The sequence below is a fragment of the Saimiri boliviensis genome, chromosome 5, assembly GCF_048565385.1.
Source record: "Saimiri boliviensis isolate mSaiBol1 chromosome 5, mSaiBol1.pri, whole genome shotgun sequence".
Classification (NCBI taxonomy): domain Eukaryota; kingdom Metazoa; phylum Chordata; class Mammalia; order Primates; family Cebidae; genus Saimiri; species Saimiri boliviensis.
The window spans coordinates 87,249,354-87,270,870 of NC_133453.1; the positions used below are offsets into that span (position 1 = coordinate 87,249,354).

Below are 21,517 nucleotides of genomic sequence, written 5' to 3' on the forward strand. Positions count from 1 at the left end.
TATTGGCTGTTGGTTTGTCGTAAATAGCTTTTATTGTTTTGAGATACGTTCCGTCAATACCTAGTTTATTGAGGGTTTTTAGCATAAAGGGTTGTTGAATTTTGTCAAAAGCCTTCTCTGCATCAATCGAGATAATCATGTGGTTTTTGTCTTTGGTTCTGTTTATGTGGTGAATTACGTTTATGGACTTGCGTATGTTGAACCAGCCTTGCATCCCTGGGATGAATCCTACTTGATCATGGTGGATGAGCTTTTTGATATGCTGTTGCAATCGGTTTGCCAGTATTTTATTGAAGATTTTTGCATCTATGTTCATCATGGATATTGGCCTGAAATTTTCTTTTCTTGTTGAGTCTCTGCCGGGTTTTGGTATCAGGATGATGTTTGTCTCGTAAAATGATTTGGGAAGGATTCCCTCTTTTTGGATTGTCTGGAATAGTTTCAGAAGGAATGGAATCAGCTCCTCCTTGTATGTCTGGTAGAATTCAGCTGTGAACCCATCTGGACCTGGGCTTTTTTTGGGTGGTAGGCTCTTTATTGCTACCTCGACTTCAGACCATGTTATTGGTCTATTCAGGGTTTCGGCTTCTTCCAGGTTTAGGCTTGGGAGGTTGCAGGTGTCCAGGAATTTATCCATTTCTTCCAGGTTTACTAGTTTATGTGCATAGAGTTGTTTGTAATAATCTCTGATGATGGTTTGGATTTCTGTGGAATCTGTGGTGATATCCCCTTTATCGTTTTTTATTGCATCAATTTGGTTATTCTCTCTTTTCTTTTTTATTAATCTGGCTAGTGGTCTGTCTATTTTGTTGATCTTTTCAAAAAACCAGCTCCTGGATTTATTGATTTTTTGAAGAGTTTTTTGTGTCTCTATTTCCTTCAGTTCTGCTCTGATCTTAGTTATTTCCTGTCTTCTGCTAGGTTTTGAGTTTTTTTGATCTTGCTCCTCTAGCTCTTTCAATTTTGATGATAGGGTGTCAATTTTCGATCTCTCCTTTCTTCTCATGAGGGCACTCATTGCTATATATTTTCCTCTAGAGACTGCTTTAAATGTGTCCCAGAGATTCTGGTATGTTGTGTCTTCGTTCTCATTGGTTTCGAAGAACATCTTTATTTCTGCCTTCATTTCATTGTTTATCCAGTCAACATTCAAGAGCAAGTTGTTCAGTTTCCATGAAGCTGTGCGGTTCTGAGTTAGTTTCTGCATTCTGAGTTCTAACTCGATTGCACTGTGGTCCGAGAGACTGTTTGTTATGATTTCTGTTCTTTTGCATTTGCTGAGGAGTGATTTATTGCCAATTATGTGGTCAATTTTAGAGTAGGTGTGATGTGGTGCTGAGAAGAATGTATATTCTGTGGATTTGGGGTGGAGAGTTCTGTAAATGTCTATTAGGTTTGCTCGTTCCAGGTCTGTGTTCAGGTCCTGGATATCCTTGTTGATTTTCTGTCTGGTTGATCTGTCTAATATTGACAATGGGGTGTTAAAGTCTCCCACTATTATTGTGTGGGAGTCTAAGTCTCTTTGTAAGTCATTAAGAACTTGCCTTATGTATCTGGGTGCTCCTGTATTGGGTGCATATATATTTAGGATCGTTAGCTCTTCTTGTTGCAGTGATCCTTTTACCATTATGTAATGTCCTTCTTTGTCTCTTTTGATCTTTGTTGCTTTAAAGTCTATTTTATCAGAGATGAGAATTGCAACTCCTGCCTTTTTTTGCTCTCCATTTGCTTGGTAGATCTTCCTCCATCCCTTTATTTTGAGCCTTTGTGTATCCTTGCATGTAAGATGGGTTTCCTGGATACAGCACACTGATGGGTTTTGGCTTTTTATCCAATTTGCCAGTCTGTGTCTTTTGATTGGGGCATTTAGTCCATTGACATTTAGGGATAGTATTGTTATGTGTGAATTTGATGCTGTCATTTTGATGCTACCTGGCTGTTTTGTTGGTTAGTTGATGCAGATTCTTGATTGTGTTGCTGCTTTTTTACCATTTGGTGTGTTTTTGGAGTGGCTGGTACTGGTTGTTCCTTTATATGTGTAGAGCCTCTTTCAGGAGTTCTTGTAGAGCAGGTTTGGTGGTGATGAAATCTCTGAGTGCTTGCTTGTTCCCAAAGGATTTTATTTTTCCTTCACTTATGAAGCTGAGTTTGGCTGGATAGGAGATTCTGGGTTGAAAGTTCTTTTCTTTAAGGATGTTGAATATTGGCCCCCAGTCTCTTCTGGCTTGTAGGGTTTCTGCTGAGAGATCTGCTGTGAGTCTAATGGGCTTCCCTTTGTGGGTAACCCGACCTTTCTCTCTGGCTGCCCTTAGAATTTTCTCTTTCATTTCAACCCTGGTGAATCTGACGATTATGTGCCTTGGGGTTGCTCTTCTTGAGGAATATCTCTGTGGTGTTCTCTGTATTTCCTGGATTTGAATATTGGTCTGCCTTGCTAGGTTGGGGAAGTTTTCCTGGATAATATCCTGAAGAGTATTTTCCAGCTTGGATTCATTCTCTTCATCACATTCAGGTACACCTATCAGACGTAGATTAGGTCTTTTCACATAGTCCCACATTTCTTGAAGATTTTGTTCATTCCTTTTTGCACTTTTTTCTCTGTTCTTGCCTTCTCTTTTTATTTCATTGAGTTGGTCTTCGACCTCTGATATCCTTTCTTCTGCTTGGTCAATTCGGCTGTTGAAGCTTGTGCATGCTTCACGAAGTTCTCGTGTTGCGTTTTTCAGCTCCATCAATTCACTTATTCTCCTCTCTATGCTGTCCATTCTCGTCAGCAGTTCGTCCAATCTTTTTTCAAGGTTCCTATTTTCTTTGCGATGGGTTAGAACATGTTCTTTTAGCTCGTTGTAGTTTCTTACTACCCATCTTCTGAAGTCTGATTCTGTCATTTCATCACCCTCCTTCTCCATCCGGTCTGGTTCCCTTGCTGGTGAGGAGTTGTGATCACTTTTAGGAGGAGAGGTGTTCTGGTTTCGGGAGTTTTCATCCTTTTTACGCTGGTTTCTACCCATTTTTGTGGGTTTATCCACCTGTTGTCTGTCTCTGTCCCAGGGAGTTGGAGCTTTATGAGTTTCCGTTGCACTACTGCCTTTTTTGATTTTTTTTTTTTTCAGGTCGGACCCGCCCAGCTAGCAGCACGCCCAGCCTCTGCCTGCCCGCAGGGGCTTTGCTGAGCTGCTGTGGGCTCCGCCCAGCTGCCCTGAGCTCTTCCCTGTAGTCCTTTTTATATGGGCGTAGTTAGAACTGTCTGGGCAATGGTGGCTCCGCCTCTGTTATGGCGGACTCTCTCTGTTGTGGCAGGTTGCCTCGGCAACGGCAGCCTGCCTCCGTAGCGGTGGAGAGTCTCAGTAATGGCGGAAGCCCCTCCCCCACGGAGCCGGACCGTCCAGGTTCAGCTGTGCTTGGTTTGAAGGGCTCAACCCAGAGGGTTTCCAATTACTGTTTTTGTTTTCGTTGTTGTTGGGGGTGGAGGGGTGGGACCAACCGAGCCTGATCACCTGGCTCCCTGACTCAGAGTCTTTTCTTTTAAGTTGAACGACCCCGCGTTCCGGTCGCTTGTTGAAAAGGCGCCGGGATCTCCAGTGCTGCGACTCACGGAGTTGGCTCGAACCGCGGCGCCGGCTCCTGGCGGGTTTTTTGCCTAGGAATCTCCTGGCCTGACTCGCTATTTCAGATGAATGGGCTATTCTGCCGTCTCAGGGCTCTGCTCGCCAGCTAAGAGGGCTCCCAGACCAGTGGCTTTTGTACGGAGAACGGCAGCAACAGGGAGTGGTCACAGCAGCCGCGCGGGCGGAATCAGCCCCGCGGGGGCCAAAACAGCCGCACCGGCTGGGACTGCGACGCTGGCGACCCCTCTGCCTGGGTATCTCCTGGTCTGTGGGCAATAAGAGTTCGTCTGGAAATGCGGCGTCCACTCACCCTCTGCACTTTCACTGGGAGCTGAAGTCCTGAGCTGTTCTTAGGCGGCCATCTTGAAAGTCGTCCCCGTTTTCTTTTTGTTTTTAAACAGAGGCTCACTCTGCCACCCAAGCTGGACTGCAGTAGCATCATCTCTGCTCATTGCAACCTCCGCCTCCCGGGTTAAAGTGATTCTCCTGCCTCAGCCTCCTGAGTAGCTGGGATTATAGGTGTGTGCCACCACACCCAGCTAATTTTTGTATTTTTAGTAGAGATGGGGTTTCACTATGTTGGCCAGGATGGTCTTGAACTCCCGACCTTGTGATCTACCTCCTTCAGTCTCCTAAAGTGCTGGGATGACAGGCATGAGTCACCACACTCAGCTGCATGATATATATATAATTTGATTACCTATTCTGGTGTAGGGTGGGGAAGGATTTAGAGTCTACCAGGATGTGACTGAAGTAAGCACAGGAAAGGCAGATGTATTAGGTAAAACTGGAGGCATTTAGAGCCTAGAAAGCTCAGTGGTTAGAGAATGTAAGTGAATATGAATAATTGAGAGAGAAATTTAGAGGGATTAGGAGTGGAAGTCACGTCCTAGGGTAAGGAGACCGGTTTGTCCAATCCTTTGCTGCAACTGTTACCCACTGTTTGACTTTTCTTTGGGAAAAAAAAAGACAGTAACAGTAATTTATAGCTAATTACTTGTAACAACTTCCCATTAGGATTTTAATTTACTTTGACTTCTAGATCATTTTAACAATGTGTTTTCATCTTAAGCTTCAGATCTTAAAAAAGGTATTTCTGTTGGTGATAAATTACTTGGTAAGAAAATGAGAGTATAAAAGTTATTTAATGGAATCATTTTCAAAAGGAAGGGTACAGTTTCTAATGAATATATGTAGAGATTTTTCGGCAAATTCATGCAGATACATAAATCCTCAAGAATGAACACCAGAAAATGATACATGGTGACTGAGATATTGTCATTGGAAATGGAAAGATACAAAGGGAAGACATTTAAATTGGTGGGTCACATCAAAACTGTGATTCATTCTCCTTGTGCATAGGTACTAAGTTATCTGAGTTAGCAGCATTTCTAATGACTCTAAATTTAGAAAAATAAAATGAAGAGGAGGGAAAGTGCTGGCATGGCGATTCACAGTGACACACAGCTAATGCTGAGGTGTGAACGTGTGACCTTGTGATTACACTTTTGGATATGTGTCCTGGCTTGTTAATTCCAGTCACAAAGTTTGGTACACTTGTTAATGCTTGTTTCTTTTACTTAATTCGAAATGTCAACAAAGTGCCTTTCTTTTGGATCTGTCATCCTAATTTTTTATGCTCAGGAATGTCCAGGCTTTTCTGTCTTGAGGCTTTTTTGAGGATGATGTCCATGGTAGGACAATCCAAAGGCAGGCAAAATAGCCTCTGGAGAGAGATAAACAGGTGAAACTGAGTGCTCTCTTAACTCAACCAAGCCCAGAAATTGGAGTGCTGCCCCTTGCTGAGCTGCGGTAGTATACCATAAAGAATATCGTCGCCATATTAAGACTTAATTTTTGAAGTTCAAGTAGCCTGTCATTGCCAATTAATTTGTACCAAGAGCTCAAGGTGGTTGGTATGATAGTGCTGATATGTTGCAGAGGTTATCTGCAGAACAAATACAATACTTCATTTGGATTCATACTTTATCTAATTTTGAAAATCCATCCCTTATTTTTCTTGTTGGAAAATGGGAATGAGTTTTCCACCAATGGATCTGTTGAGGAATTCAGTTTACTTCTTGCCTTTGACTCAGCAGTGTACTGGTTGTCAGCACTTGGTGTTCTTCTTCCATCTCTTCCTTTCAGAAGGGGCTCTTTATGGTGGCAGGAGATGACCACTCTGAGCACCTGAGAGGAAAAGAATCTCTAAAGCAACTCCTGCTGAACTTCTTATGCTGAAGATTTGTAATAATTCAATGTGTGACTCCCCCCAGCCCCAATAAGGGATTAGTCTGAAGGTAGCTCTCAGTCCAAGCAATGCTAGGAGTATCAGACTGAGCTCAGGCTGCTCTTACACTAGCATATCCCAGCCAGATGGGATTGTATCAGAGTCTGATATGAAGGGATCTTTTCTCTCCAATACCAGGCCTTCTTTTTTCTCTATGTATTTTTCTTCATTAGAATATTAACTAACCTAGCTCTGAAAGTGAGACAAGGGTACTTCCTAAGCCCAGGTTTTATGAGGTTGATGAGTATGCTAACTGTGACCCCAATATCAATAGCTATAGATGGTTCTAATACGGTGCCTAATAATATGGAGTGAAATAATTGGTGGTTTAGAGATGGGAGTGGGATTAGGAGTGGGTTGAAGGATTAGCTGAGATTTTATATCTTGGTAAACCTCACCATAAATTGGTAAATAATAATATGAGCACTTATCACTGACCCGTAAAATACAGACAGAGACGCTCCTTGAGTTGGAAAGAGCCATTTTGGAAATTCAAACCAGGTGCTTATTCTATCTACTATATAAATATTTCTTCCAGGTGCTGAGTATGTAAGTAAAAGGCATATCAGTGTTTAGATTACTCTCTTTTCATATGAAACAAGAACATTCCTAGAAAGGAGACTAACAGCAATGGGCACTGTTGTGTCACTCTGTGAAAGTAGATCACACAAGGTCAGTAAGTGCTTCATTAGATGTAAGGTCAGTACCATAGAGCACAATGATAGTTTAGGGAATAATGTTCTTCTTCATATGCCTGAGGAAGTGCATGTAGCAGCTTTTTTAACCACCAGACAGGATATCTAACTATGGTAGTCATAGCTCAGTCATCTCAGTCACTTGCCTAATAGAATGATTTTGGAATTTTTAGAAAATATAGATACTAGAACCTTCACTGAGCTTGAGTTTCTGGAGTGTAAATGGATTTTTCGAAAGCTCCACAGGTGACTCAGATTTTCTGCTGTTGTCAAGCGCAATTACCTTAGGTGCCAATATCGTAAGACTTTCCAAAAAGAGATTAGAGGCAAGAACATCACAGTGTCTGTCATTTAGATATGAATGGACATTCCTCACTCAGAGACAGAAGGTTAAATATACTTATGAAAAAATGCAGCATTATGTATATTCACATTCTTGTTCATTGGCAATAAAAAAAAATTAAAGCAGCAGTGGTATTCTGCTTTTTTGTATATCAAATTAATAGATTAAAAAATTAGACCCTTAGGTCCCCCTTTGTCACATTGCTGGTGATAAAGCTAAGAGCTAGCACTTCACATTGAGCTAATAGGTATGCAAACTGGCAGAATTTTCCTGTACAGGCTTTGGCAGTGTGATCAAGAAGCTTAAAAACATTCATATACTTTGACCCAAGGGTATATGGGAATCTAGCTCAAGAAAATGATCTGAACTGCAGACTAATAGAATTCCAGCATTGTTTATATGAGCAAAACAATGGAAATTGCAAAGTACATCCATATGTTGCAATAGTTTGTAATTGTAATAAATTATGTTTATGAGGAGTTTTTAGTAATGCGGGGGAACACTTAGCTTGTTATTGCTAACAGAATGCAAAAGTTTACATATAGCATATTCTAGATGTAAAACAAAATGCCTACAAAGATAGATAGAAAAAGACCAAAGGATCAACAGTAACCACATTTTAGCAGTAAGACTACAAATTTTATTCCTTGCCTTTGTACTCTTTTGAATTTTCCAAGTTTTCTACAGTACCATTTTTTAAAAAACATATTTTACTTTTATAATCAGCAAAAAAGATATATTCATGAGAAATGCTTTAAAGGCAAATATTTTGTGGAAGAATTGGCTGTGGAAGATCTCAAACAGGGGAATGGATCTGTGAAGGGAAGAGATTTGAGGAAAAACTTCAGTAGGCCAGAAAAATGCTTAAGTTGTTTTCAAGCATAAGAAGAAACAGGCAGCTGGATCGTAAGCATGTGTTTTGAGGAAAGTGTAATGAGTGGCTGAAATATGAAATACGAGAAGTACGTTGCAGAGGTGGCAGGAAGCAAGTTGACGGAGGATGGATGTAATGAAAAATATATTTCATCAATTCTCTTATGGCTTCAGAGTTGTGTGATTTTAGGAAAATTTCCTAACCCTTTGGATCTTCATGATTCGTTTATGTTCGTCGAGTATATGGTCAAATGAAATAATCCAACTATCAAAGGCTGAATGTGAAAGGAAATGGATGACTCTACCGGTTATGAAATTATTTTCTTCTTCTGGGCCTTTTGTTCTTCTCCCCAAACTTTGGAAGTTGATAAGCTTGGTTGGGATAGGATAACGATTCCCAAAGTTGCTGTGTTGGTTAACATGTTAATATTCTAGAAGATATCTCTTTCAGAAGTGAACCTGTATTAATTGAGGCCCACAGGCCATCTGCCTGACATTGTCATTTTTAGTCAAGACTTTCATGGAAAGGTCAAAAGGTACTTGGTTGAGAAAAGCTCATAATTCTTTATTAAGTTAGGTAAGTTTGATTATTAACAGTAGTCTTTTTTCCTAATGCCTGCTTAGAGCCGTAACAATGTATTTATGAATTTCCCCTCGGTTTTTGGAATGGACTATTTGTGCTTGTTAGTATCTCTTTTGTTGCACGTTAGCATTTCCAAACCATGTTAAAACAGTTGCTCAGTGTTCAAGCAATTTGTAGGTTTCAATGTCTGGTTAGAGAAGCCCAATAAATGTAGAGAGCATTATGATTCAATAATGCTTCTGGACCAACTAGTTATTACTTTACTATCTTGTGGTGTTGCATATTTATTTAAAGCTAATTTGATGTTGAAAGAATAACTTAAAGGAAGGAGCTATTATAAATAATTTTTTAAAAACTACTGTTTTTGAAAATTGTGATACTGTTGTCTTTCTCAGTTTAAAAGAGAATGGATTTCTGAGGTACACAAGAACAAAGAATCAGGTAGTGTTTACAGCTTACTCTCCCACACAAAGTTCAGAAATCCACAGACTGTAGGGGTGCTGTGAGATACGTGGCTGTGAAAGATTTATTTGGATCTTGCTGTTTTAAATTCTTCAATCTATCTTAAAAATTTGAGTTCATTTTCTGTTATGAAGAAAAATGCATTACTAAACAACTTGCAAAGCCCTGTGGTGTGTGTGTGTGTGTGTGTGTGTGTGTGTGTGTGTGACCAAAGTTATATACTTAACTTTTTTAAGAAAATACTTTTGGACTTACGAGACATACCTACAAATATTGATCATTCATTTTTTTTTACATTCTCATCTATTTTCTATCAGTACCAATGTATATTATCTTTATTATGTATCTGCAAATTTATATTGTTTTCTATGTAGATGATTGTTATTTTCCTTGAATATTTGATGCAAGAATCACTTCTGAGAATCGGCATTTAGATCAAGTAATTCAGTTTGTTTCCATTTGTACCTCTTGGGGAAAGCCTTTTTACTTAGTGCTCCAACTAATTATCCATCCAGTATTGCAAAGGAAATGATCAAACAGACTGAGAACTAAGATAAGTTACATCAAAAATCCAAATCTTCATGAGGAATTACTAATGGACTTGGCTAAAAGGTGGTAGATAGTTTTTTCTTTGTAATGGTCTACTTAACGCTCAAAAACTCAATAGAGTTGAAGATTTTTCTTTGACTTCATTTGGCCTTTGAAAAAGCTGTGTAAAATTGGCAGTTTATCTGTGTATGTGTTTTCAGTTCACAAACGTTTTGTTTTGGTTCCTGTTCTGTTTTTAATGGGGATGATGGGTTTATGTGGAGATTTGCCATCCCATGCCACTGTCTTGGGTTGTCAGCATTTCATGAAAGGAAAATCAGAAGAAATGATATAACCTGGTGAGGTCTTTTTTTCTGAGTCCACTTCTTACCTTCTGTATCTATTTCTCTGGTTGCCTTTATTCCTATTCTAATGACCTCAATATTTTTACTTTTATAGCTGGTATTAGTCAGGTTGAGCTGCTACAAGAAGAGATCCCTAAATAAAGTTGCCTAAATAAAGTTGCCAAAATAAGATGGAAATGCCTTTCTCTTTCATCTAACAGTGCAGAATGCAGAAGCTTCTTTATCCTATTAATTTTTCATCCTTAAGGTGAGGTCCTCATCTGTATGGTAGAAGTTGTTTCATCAGCACCACATCAAAAGGAATGGGAAGAGAGTATATGGTAGGCAGTCAGTATAGTCAGTACCTTTTTAAGGATGTAATGTGTAAACTGGGCACATAACTTTCACTCCTATTGTATTGGCAAGAACACAGTCACATCTAGTTGCAAGGGAGGCTGTGAGGTATAGTTTCTAGTTGAAGAACCTTACAAAATTTTAGCCATGCTAAAATTGAAGGTGGAATAGTTTATTGCTAAATAGAGGAAATGGGGAAAGGATACTGGGGCTTTTAGTCATCTCTGCTGCCTAGAATAACAGAGTGCTCAAAGTTCAGCAGTGTGTACTCAAACCTTTATTTTCTCCAGACCTAACACTGTGTTGCAGAAACTGAAAACTTATAACCTGAGGACTTAGACTAATCCATTGCCTGAGACAATCTTACCCATGTCTAGCAGTACTTTAAAAGCTTTAGATTTTAGGAGGGATCTAGAATGAGTGTCGCTACTCTAAGCGCAGTATTTTAGAGCCAGCTAGATTTTTCTACTCCCTTGTTGAGGTGCTAGCATGCCTGGTGCCTGGTACTTAAGACATGTAGTTTCTTTAGTGAATGCTCTACTGTGAAGATTATATTATACCAGCTTAGCTGGCTTTTTGCAATGTAGTTATTAAACTTCAACTATTTTTAAGTTATTGCAATAGGCACTGCATCAGAGAGGGGTATATCAACAAGATGAATAAAACATACTTCCTGTCTTTAAGGGATACATGCTCAGCACAGTCTTTCAAAGGTAATACATGTTTCTCCAAAAATATATTCTGAGGAAAATACCCCAGGACCTTCATACTACCACCTACCCATTATCCACCAATATCCTCTCTTCCCATAGAGTCCACCCAAGAAGAGCCCCTAGCAACGACAGGAGTTCCGCTCAGACCTGAATTCCTGAGAGTAGTTTCCATTTTGTCTTTGTTTTCTAAATCCACAGCAGCTCTGAAATTGACCTCACAGATTCCTTGGCTCACTGACTGACTCTAAGGCCTCAAATATCTACTAGACTAGGCTGCATGCGTTATGATGGAGGCAAGGACATCAAGGCTCACAGTGTGTGAGTTTTCTTTTCGTGTTTGCTGTTCAATACCCGTCACCGATATTTGTTGAGGATCTTCTAGGGAATGAAGCATGTGGGATGTGAAGCTGAGTAAGACATGGTTCTTGCTCTTGAGCTGTTCATCTTGTAATGAAAGAATTACACTATTATGTGATTTGCCCACCAGTAGAGATATGGGAGATAGAGTGTTATGGGAGTATAGGAGAAGGATTGGCTAATGTCTGAGAGGTTGGGAAAGTTAGTGACATTTACATTTGACCTTAAAGAAGGAATGAGTTCACCAAATAGTCATCAGGGGTAGGGGACAGAGTGAAGGCAGCCTTCCCAACAGAGGGGACATCTTGTGCAAAGTCAGAAGTAGGAAAGATCATGGGGTCTTGTCTTCAAAACCAAAACAAGAACCAAAAACTCCATTAATGCATTATAAATGATGTTTCCCTTGAAATAAAGACTCTGTTAAAACAACTCTATGTCACACTAGATTATTTAGTTTGTAAAAATCTGAATCTGAACAGGACCATTGTGTCCCAATCAGGGCATGAGGACAGTTTGGTAGGGACCCTCTAGGGATGCTTATGTTCTAGGTTTCCTTAGCTCTAAAAAACTACCCACATTTCACTTTGTGAGCTCTTTTGCCAGTCACTGTGCTGTTTTGTCAACCAAAGTGCAGAGGTAGCCAAGGAGCTCAGGGCCATCATGAATTATTTACGTATTTGTGGAAAGCCCATGTGCTAGGCAGTGGGAATATAATGGTGTGTACAAAGATATCCTGGTTTCTCTCCCCACGGAACTCACATTTAAGAGACAGCTATTAATTCATCAATTGCACTAATGCACGCTAATGTGGGTGGACTCGGGGGAGGTGTGGGGTTCTAGGCAAAGGGCTCAGAAGCAACAAAGCCCAGTGGTGGGAAGTGGTGTGATGTGTCCAAGAAGGACAGCTTGGAGAGAGTGAAAGGGAAAGGCATGCAAAATAAGGGCTGTGAGAAGAGAAGTATTAGGGCCACACTGTACAATAAACCTTGTTAAGGATTTGGGTTTTTCAGTGGGAGGTCATTGAAAGATTTTGAATTGGAGCTGGCTGATTTTTGTTTAGAGGAAATATTAGGTGCTAAACAAGCATTTATGGATGTTTATTACAAATCATGTTATCAAATCAGAGAGAAAAACTCCTGGGAGGGAAAAAACATAAATTGTTACCTAAAAGCAGTAACAAAATAGAAAACAAAGTTTAACTAATTTTACGTTAAACAGTTTTGTTTACTCTTTACAGCAAATTTGGAGTCATGGAACTGAAGGAGTCCCACCTTTTGAGGAGGTGGTTTGCCCAAGGCTGAGTAGTAAGTTGGTGGCTGATTCATTTCTGCCCTGCTCCGTGAGCGACACTGTTCCTTTCCTTCCCCCATTCCTGCCTCCCACTCCTGCTGAAGCTTTGCAGATAAGGAATCAAATTACTCTCTGGCTCTCATCAGAGCTTCTCAAAATGTGAGCACTTTGATTGCAACCCTCTCCTTTGTTCAATTTCTGTCTTCGGGATCTCCAGTGTTGTTGCCATGCCATCCCTGCCTGTCCCCAGGGAGATGCCATCATGTCTTGATGATCTTCACATTCCAGTCTCTCTTTGGATTGTGGACCAGTCAACAATTCGAAGCTGTAATTGGTATATTAGCACTGATAGTAATATCAGCTAAATGATATATAGGCAATAGGAAGGTGACCAGCTGAACTAGTGTCCTAGATTCATTTTGGAGAACAGTGGAAAGTAAAGTTGTGTAGCAGTCATGAAAATTGTGGCTTTATGGAATGTTTTTTGCAAAAGATTGGCTCTTCTTTTTTTTTAACTGAAATTTTAGAAAGTGAGAGCTTTCTGAGTAATACATCAATCACGGGGAGGGATCTGTCATTTTCTGGCAAGTTGAATAGGCCATGGGAATTTTTTTTTTACCTTACCTACACTCATTGTCTTTTGAATTATGAAGTATTATTTTTCCTGAAGCCATCAAGAGTGGCAGGGAGGAGGGGAGCTGGTCCATATATTCACTCTTCCTCTGCACGTCTCTAGGGTTTTCTGTCTCTGCCTCTTTATCCCTGTCTCTGCTTGTTTCTCTCTGCTGTTCTTCCTCTTTTCTTGCCTCTTTGGCATGAACCAGCATAGCATTTGGTTACAGGATTTTCATGGGGACGGTGTTCTGGGCAGTGGTTTGTGACAGGGTGGAAAGGTTCAGGAGTGGCTGGTAGGGGGTGACAGAGCAAGAGGCCAGGCAATTGAGGAGGCCAGTGGGAGAGCACTGGGTACACCCAGGTACAGAGGAAAGATGCAGAGTTCCGTGGGGTGGCTAAGGGCGGGGTAGCTGTCAGGCGGTGGAGGAGGTCTGGGCAAGCATGACAGCCTTGGCACGAGGAGCAGTCAGCCTGGCCAGATAGAGCAGGTAGGCAGCCAGCAGGAGCTGGCATGAAGGTAGGAGGGCAGCAGGAGGCAGGATGCTGGGCTCAGCTCTGGTGGCTGAGACCCGAGACTCAGGTGGGATTGAGAGGACCAGGGCAGCATCAGGGGCAAGGGTTAAAAATCCCATCCCAGAGGCAGGGGCATGAGGGCTTCAGGCCAGAGCCCAGGCGGAGAACAAAACAAAAAACTACCGACAATACATTCCACTTCCAGTATCCTCTGCTGTAGTTCTCTGAGGCTGAACTTAGACCTTACCACCTAGTTAGGCATGTCCTGAGTCTCTTGGGGCCCCATCTATACCAGGGAGATAATGGTTTTGAAATTAATGAGTTAAGATATGAAATATGCATAGGAGGCAGCACGAGAATCACCACAGCAGCCCAGTGCTTGTGGAGCACTGTCGGTGCCAGGCACCCATCCAAGCATTTTATTAGACCAAGGCTTTTAATCTGCGCAGTCTTCTTGATAGAATCCTCATTTTGTAAGTGAGGAAACGGAGGCACAGGAAGGCAGAGTAGCTTGCTGAGTGTTACCCTGCTGGGAAGTGGCACAGCTGGGATATGCAGGCAACTGGCTCCAGGGTCCCTGCTTCTCACCACTTTGGTTCATGATATTCCTGTTACACATCACAGGGAGGACCGTTCACACGGGGTGCATGGGGTGCTTGGAGCTGGGCAATGTGGGCTTCCCTGATTCCATACTACTGGCCTTAAAAAAATTAAAAAGGCCAATTCTTCCATGCTGCCTCCTATGTATCTTTCATATCTTAACTCACTAATTTCAAAACTATTATCTCCATGGTATAGATGGGGCCCTGAGAGACTCAGGACATGCCAGCCTAGGTGGTTAGGTCTACGGTCAACCTCAGAGAACTACAGCAGAGGATACTAGAATTGGAATCTGTTGCCTGTAGTTTTGTGTTTGTTTTGTTTTCATTCCCTTGTCTGCCCTGTTGCTACCACCTATCTGATGGGCTCCAGGGAGGAAACAGGGGTATGATATTCATTCTTGCAATGCCACACAGATTTCTAGAGGCAAAGGAGTGGAATGGTATTACTTGCAGAGCGGAAGATGAGAAAAGTCCTCTGGGACATTGTAGTCACTTAGTAAAATTTAAACAAAAACAAAGAACAAAATAATTCCCAAGGCTGAATTGGCAAACAAAGACCTTGGGCTTCTGTTCTAGCCCATACAGCCAACGAGAGGGCTAGCCTTGGCTGAGGCTGACATTATTCCTTTGTCTCTTCTCTGCGCTCTTGCAGTTCTGCTACAGAACACGTAGCTACATCGGCTTTAAAAAGTTAAATTCCCAAGAAACTTAGTGGAAAATTAGAATCAAAATTGCCTTTTGCTTCTAAATCTGCACTGGTTGTCTTGATCATGACTATCTAAATCTCATAGCTAATCATCTCACTTTTGGCTTTTCTCTCTTCTCTGTCCAAATAAATGGAAAACAAAAATACTTGTCTGTTGTACTCTACTGTCAATTTCAAGGGTTTGTTCTATGACAAAGCCCAGCACTAGGTAAGGAAAAGGGACATATATTTATATCCCTAATTTTGAAGTTCATGAAAAGTAACTGAAAGTAATGTTACCTTGTGGTACAAAATAGAGCTTTTCTAATTTGTTGAGGGCCATGCCATTTCCTCCACTAAATTGAGCTCAGCTGAGGCGTTTGTCAATTGCAAGGACACCTCCCCCATCATGAATCACGTGGCATTTATAAACACAGAATCATAGAGACGATGCTTTTTCATAGGCTGTTTTGACTTTAAACGGTTGATCATAATGAGAGATAACTGGAAAAGAGGTGGGTCAGAAACACATTCAGCAGGGCAATGTCAGAATTGGAGGCAGCCTCCTGGAGGCTGTGTAGTTTTGGAGGCTACTCAGTAATGAAAGGCGGGTGGGTTCCTGGGAAACACCAACACAAGACTTGATCTCACTGTAACCTCAGGTGAGAGAAGTAGGCCAGAAACAGGGCAGTTTCTCTTTCGTCTTCTTGACCATCATTCAACTGGAGAACTGTTAAAGTCAAAACCAAGAGGGTGCCAGTGTCTTGGTTGCTTTTCACCTCCTGCTGCTGTGAATTATGAAATTTGGCCCTAGAAACTTGAATCTGCTGGAATCCATAGATCCTTTTTCTAAAAGCTGGGGACTGGAGGTGATCTGAAACAGGCCAGGAAGCTCCCAGGGACCTCTCACTACTTCTCAGCCTGGTCTCAGTTTAGAGAATCTTGGGACAGAGATAGTCAGTTCTAAGATCTTTCTAGAGTTCTGAGCTCACTTTTCTGGAACTTCTTAGAGTTCGTTTGTGGAGGTTCAGAGCTGAGTGTTTCACTGGGGTTCCTTTGGAACTCTAGGTTCAGCCTGAGTATTGGGTTGAAACCCTTAGGTGATTCACAGGTGAGGTGCTGATTCTGTGTAGATCCAGACTGTAAGAGAAGACTCCCCAGCCGGTGATCTGATTTGTAATTATCAGCTGTGGGTGAACAAAATGACTTCTGACTGGATAACTTTTTAGAATGGAAAAGGTCAGAAAAATAGGAGTCACCAAAGTGACTTCTCTCTATTTCACCAGATTCCTCTTGGGAACACGCCTACTGCCCCTCATCTTGAAAACTCTATCAAGGAGGAAGTGGGGTAGGAACACTCCAGTATAGGACATACGGCTTTGAGTAAAGCAATTGAACATTTCTAGGCACTGAAAGGGTGTTCTCCCACCTCTTACAGTGTGTGATGTGGAGTCCAGCATGCTTCTGACTTCCTGGGAAGCAGGCAGAGCCAGGCTGCCCCTGCTTCACATCTGTTCTTAGAGGGGTTGGGTGTAGCGGCAACCACAGGCTGGTATGTGATCCAGTGCCTCCCTGCTAACATCCTGCCCCAGTCACTGACTGACTGCATGCATTAGGGTACTGTAAAGTGAGCCCCTCCTCTTTAAATCTTCCTTTAGGCCCTCAGATTGGCCGTAGAGAGAGCTCCACAGCAGCCATCCACAGAAGAGCTGAGCTATGTAGTTTCTCCAATCGGGAACAATATCCCTCATCTTGGTGAATTGCGAAAACGGGCTGCCTCTATCTTCTCCCCTTAATTTAGATGTCCATTTTAACACAATCGGGAAATACCTGTACTTGCAATTGAGGTGGTAAAGTAGGGAAATGGTCTGGAGAATTTAAGAGAAGAAGAGACCCTCTTGTCTCAGTTTTCTGTTGATTCTGGCTGAAATATCATCTGGCTGTGTTAGAGAGTTAATTGAAATAAGAGTCTGACCCATGAATTTGAGCACAGCAGCCCTTTGATCCGGTCCTTTTATTGTATGGGGGAGGGAACCGAGGTTCTACCTGGGCAAGGACTTGCTCCGACATGCATCCTGGTTGACAGGTAGAGCCAGCACTGGGTTTCTCTCTGAAATTCCGTTGACTGCACTCATCCTCTGCTGCTGTCCTCCCTCCATGGGGGCACAGTCTAAGAGGTGACAATCTATGAACTCTACCATTTTGGGATTCTGAAGGACAGCAGAGTCTCCTGGTCATCATTTGTATTTGGAAGCGGACTGAGTATTGATGCCACTCCCAAGGTGTGCAACTCTGATGGAAAGACGTGAACGGGTCAGCACAGACCTGGAAGAACTGTGCTCTGCTCAGCAGTTTTAGCCCTTGTGGTGTTTATTATTTTGACTCAGGTTTTTTCCTTTAAGACTTACACTTTTCAGAGCTACTGGCTGGAAGGACAGGCCTCCTTTCCTAGGTCCAAGGCCAGCCAGTTACTCCTGTGCTGAGCTCCCATGAACTGCAGCCAATGCCTCTGGCTGACAAAGCAGCTTCTCAATGGTAAGTGTTTAATGTTGCACTTTAGATTTGCAGAGTTCTTTCCGTAAGTTATTTCTTACCTCATTTTGGCGGGTGAAGAAACCAGAGCTCATCGGGGGTGGTGACTGACTGGTCTAGAGTCATCTGACCGATTAGTGGTGAAGCTGATATAGGGGACTCAGAGCTTCTGAGTTTCTGGGTCATGACTTACCCAGTCAGTCACGTAGCTTCTCTAAAATATGTTCTTTGTCCCTCATCAGCTTCTTTGTCCCCCTGAACTTCGCTGGCTTCTTTTAGAGTGGGCTATAAAGCTTTCCTGTTGCAAAGCTGTAGCTTTTTCTTATTGGTTGACCAGAAAGCTCTAAGTACCTAGAGAAACTCCATGCCAGGCTGCTGCGATGTGGGACCTGTCCTAGGTCAACCTGAGTTGTGGTGTGGCAGCAGCAGGGGGAGGGAGCAGGACGTTTCTATTTGGGTTTTGGAGAAAAGATCAATGCCCTTTCAGGATCTTCAAGATTTATACATGGGAAGGTGATGAAGAACTTACATGAAAACATTGGCTGTTGCTTAAAGTTGATTAAAAAATTCAACTGAAGAGCATTAAAAATTTTGCATCTAAAAGTTGAGAGGTTTTTGGCTCCCTTTTCAAACTTCACCAGTTGGGACTCAGAGCTATATTTTTACCAGTGAGGCAGAGAGACACCAGTGAGAATATTGAAAACTTTTACTATAGAATTCGCACAAGAAATCTTACCATCTGTTTATTCTAGTCATTTTTTTCTTCACCTTGGGCTTAAAAAAAATTTTATGACTCATTGCCCTTTTGACTTAAATGCATCTGTTAATTACAGATGCTGGATGAGATGAGTATCTGTTTACCTGTCTTTACATGATATTCTCTGAAAATAAAATCTTCCCTTTGCTCCCCTCTCCAATTGTGAATTTAATTAAGATGAGCAGTTGTGTTTGGAGTATTCAATAGTCTGCCTTTCCAAACATTCCACACAGCCGTTTGGATATTGATAAGTGTTTATTGTAGAACTAACAATACAGGCGAAACAGGAAGCAGCTCTTTGCTGGGTAGGATGCTCCACTCTCCGAGGGAACGCTCTTCAGCTGACTGAAGCAGGGAAGCTGAGCCAATCAGCGGCCGCTTTCCTAGCTCAGTCACCAGTCTGTGGTTGAGGAAGGGTTTTGCTTTTTGTGCTCTGTACTGGGAAGGCAGATAAAATGCCAGGTCTGGACTGCCTCTGGGGATAACCTCACCCTGTGGGATGTGAATGAATAGCATCTTGCCTGGTAAATCCACAGAAATTGATAAGGCAGGCGCAGTTTTCCCAAACAGGCCTTTTCTCTTTAAGCTCTAGCTGTGGTTTCTGCAGCAATTTTGTTTTTGCCTTGAAAAGAGGTGCTCTGGATTTTCAGACCTCCATGTATGACAATTTGTACCTGCATGGAATTGAAGACTCGGAGGCTGTAAGTATTTTCATAGATAGCTAATTCCCTCTCTCCTCCTCTTCCTCCTCCCACTATCCCCTCCACCCCCCCTCCCTTATTTCTTAGGCAACGCAGGGAACATGGAGCAGAAAACTAACATCATTCTGGGGCTTGCTGACTGCTGTGTAAATGTTCTCTGTGTAGTTTATAGGTAACTGAAATTATTTATTGTCAAGCAATAAAGAAATGAGGGCGATGGCAAAGCATCTAAGAGTGTAGGCTGCTTGAATTTATACCTTACTGGGTCCATGTCTGATTTCACCAGGGGTAACTGCTCCTTGTAGACTGGTTTAAACTATGCAGAAAGTGCCTGTGTTTTCCAATAGCAGGGTTCGTAGAAAAGCCTCATTCATTATATAATACACATTGTTTGTTGAGCTAGCATGAATGGAAGTTCCTAAGCTATAGCTGTATTATTATGTACTTTCTGGCCAAGCAAGCAGTGCAGATCTACTGCTTCTTTGTTAAGGAAATCAGATGCAAGGGTTGTGGCCGTCAGGCACCCCAGTGCAGAGGCAATGGGCAGTGTTCCTATACTCTACCTTGGAAGAGCGAAGTAGACTCACGTGTGTTTTGGTTTAGAGAACTGGTCTCATTTTCCCCCCTAGGTCAGGCTCATGCAATCTATTAAAATTAGGATAAAATAATTTTCTGAAGTTCCTAAAATCATACCATAGAATGCTAGCTTTTGAATATAGGGTAAAGCTGTTAATGGAATCTTTCTTTTGACTCTTGCTGGTGGTAGTTCCTATTTTTTCATCAATACACAGAAACCTTGCAAGGTGGATGGTTGGGGGTGGTTAATGGGAAGTGCTGTGGGGAGTCTGAATTTTATGTGAGTGCAGTGCCTTACATGTTGCTACATTTGAAACAGGAGTGTGTTATATAAGATTCTCTGACTAAACCACCAAATAAACAGGTTATAACAACAACAAAAAAACCCTGTGGTATACGTCAATGCAGACGTATATGTCAAATGATGTGCTATCCATGAAAGAGAGAAATCCTCAGTTCTGTTAAGGCATTCCATTTTTCCATCCTGTCTGTGCGTTTGTTCTAACTCTAACTCTGTTTCTGCAAAGTCTCTCTGCATGTTACCCAACGTGCTCGTAAATGATCAGACTGTCAGTGTATTGCAAGGGATGGTAGTTCAAAACCTAGGTGGCTGAAAGCGAGAAGATCCACACTTGCAGGTGGGGTGCAGAAATGGCAAAGGCAATTACAGGAGTTGAGTAAGCCAGCTTCCCGGACTGGGCTCTTCAGAAGGCCTGATCATTTCTTCTACCCCTTCTCGTCACGCTCAGTTATGAAACCTATGATACCTTGCGAATTCTAAGTTTTCTTTTCAGCCATTGATTTTCAACTTGGGCAGGCAGGGTATTGCACCGAAGTGAACTGGAGTCATTTAGAAATGCCTTTAGAAACTGGCTGCTGTGAAGAGTTGGCTAGGAACTAATGTATCCAGCTTCTTGTTCTCCAGAACTGTATAAATGTCAGATGCACTGGTTCAGAGGGGAGCCATTATAAGTATGAAAACATTTTTTTTTTTTTAATTTTGCCTTTGGGTCCAGTCTCACAGGACAGCTGAGTTTTCCTGTAGGGTGGGAAGTGAAGGTGCAGTGACTTGACTCAGTGGCGGTAGTTGATGGAGGGTAGTGCTAGGTACTGCAGTGCTGTACTCCTGGTGACTCAGTGGTGGCCAGCAGGCTGACATCCTCTGGGCTGTGCACATCTGTGGAGGTGAGGAAGCTGGAAGACCTGAGGAGTGGAGATGGGCATCTGGCCAATCCTCAGTGAGAGTATGGGAGGCTTTCAGGTGGGAGGGATTGAAACCGTGTCACATAAATCAGAGGGGAAGACAGAGGTGTTCGGAGGGGTGAACTGACTCTGAATGCTCATTTGAGTTTATTTGTTTTTATAAGGAAGAATAATGTGATGTGTTACCCAAGATGGTGTGAACAGAGCTTCAAGCCAATGGAGAAGACTAGGCCTAAATAGCTGACCTGGTGAAGTGACACATAAAGCCACACCTGGAGTGCCACCTCCTCAGCAGTCTTTCTCAGTGCCAATGCATTTATGGCTGTAAGTGTGGGGGGTTGCCCAGATTGAAGCAGAGCTCTCGAAACAGGTCTGGTGGATAGGCGTGGAGAGGCTTTTCTCAGTTGGCCAGCTGCAGTCCGAGAATATACAGGCACTAAGAGCTGAGAACGGCACTTTGGTTGGGGGTGGGGGTTGGGGAACCCATCCGTGTATGTCCTACCGCTCTGCGCTGTTGAAAATGTCTTTGTGGGGTCTGTGGGAGTTAACCTGTGTTAAGTGATTATTTTCAATGTTTTCACACGGTAAGCTTGTAATAAGATCATATCACCTAGGGACTATTTTATTCTGAATAAGAATAAAGCATTATTATGCACTGTTAACACCTCATATCCCCACAGTAGGAGAGAGATTTTGGTACTGTGATGCAAGGCTTTGCCTAAGAGTCTGGTCCAAAAGTAGATATTATGCTCCCAGTGCCCTAGATTTTAGTTTGTAACCTCTGTGTTTCACATACTGTATATATGAAGTGAAAGGAAAAAGAAACATGCCGGAACACACTTGAGTCTGGAGTTTTAGATTCTTGAGTCCTGTGGAGCCTTTTGGGGCAAGTC

At 42.1% G+C, this 21,517-nt stretch overlaps 1 protein-coding gene across 5 annotated transcripts in view; it reads left to right on the forward strand.

Annotated features, from left to right (window-relative positions):
• The window catches only part of CACNB4 (calcium voltage-gated channel auxiliary subunit beta 4), a 287,994-nt gene that overhangs the window by 126,164 nt on the left and 140,313 nt on the right, over positions 1 to 21,517 (forward strand). Inside the window, exons 1-2 of one of the 5 annotated variants that reach the window (XM_039470093.2) lie at positions 15,849 to 18,845; positions 20,789 to 20,948. The exons of 2 other annotated variants lie outside the window; for them this stretch is intronic. In XM_039470093.2, coding sequence (XP_039326027.1) covers positions 20,943 to 20,948 — 6 coding nt within the window. In that variant the 5' untranslated portion in view covers positions 15,849 to 18,845; positions 20,789 to 20,942. Of the gene's footprint in view, positions 1 to 15,842; positions 18,846 to 20,788; positions 20,949 to 21,517 lie in introns of those variants that run through there. 2 more of the 5 variants (XM_074399704.1, XM_003921979.4) reach the window with 2 other exon arrangements.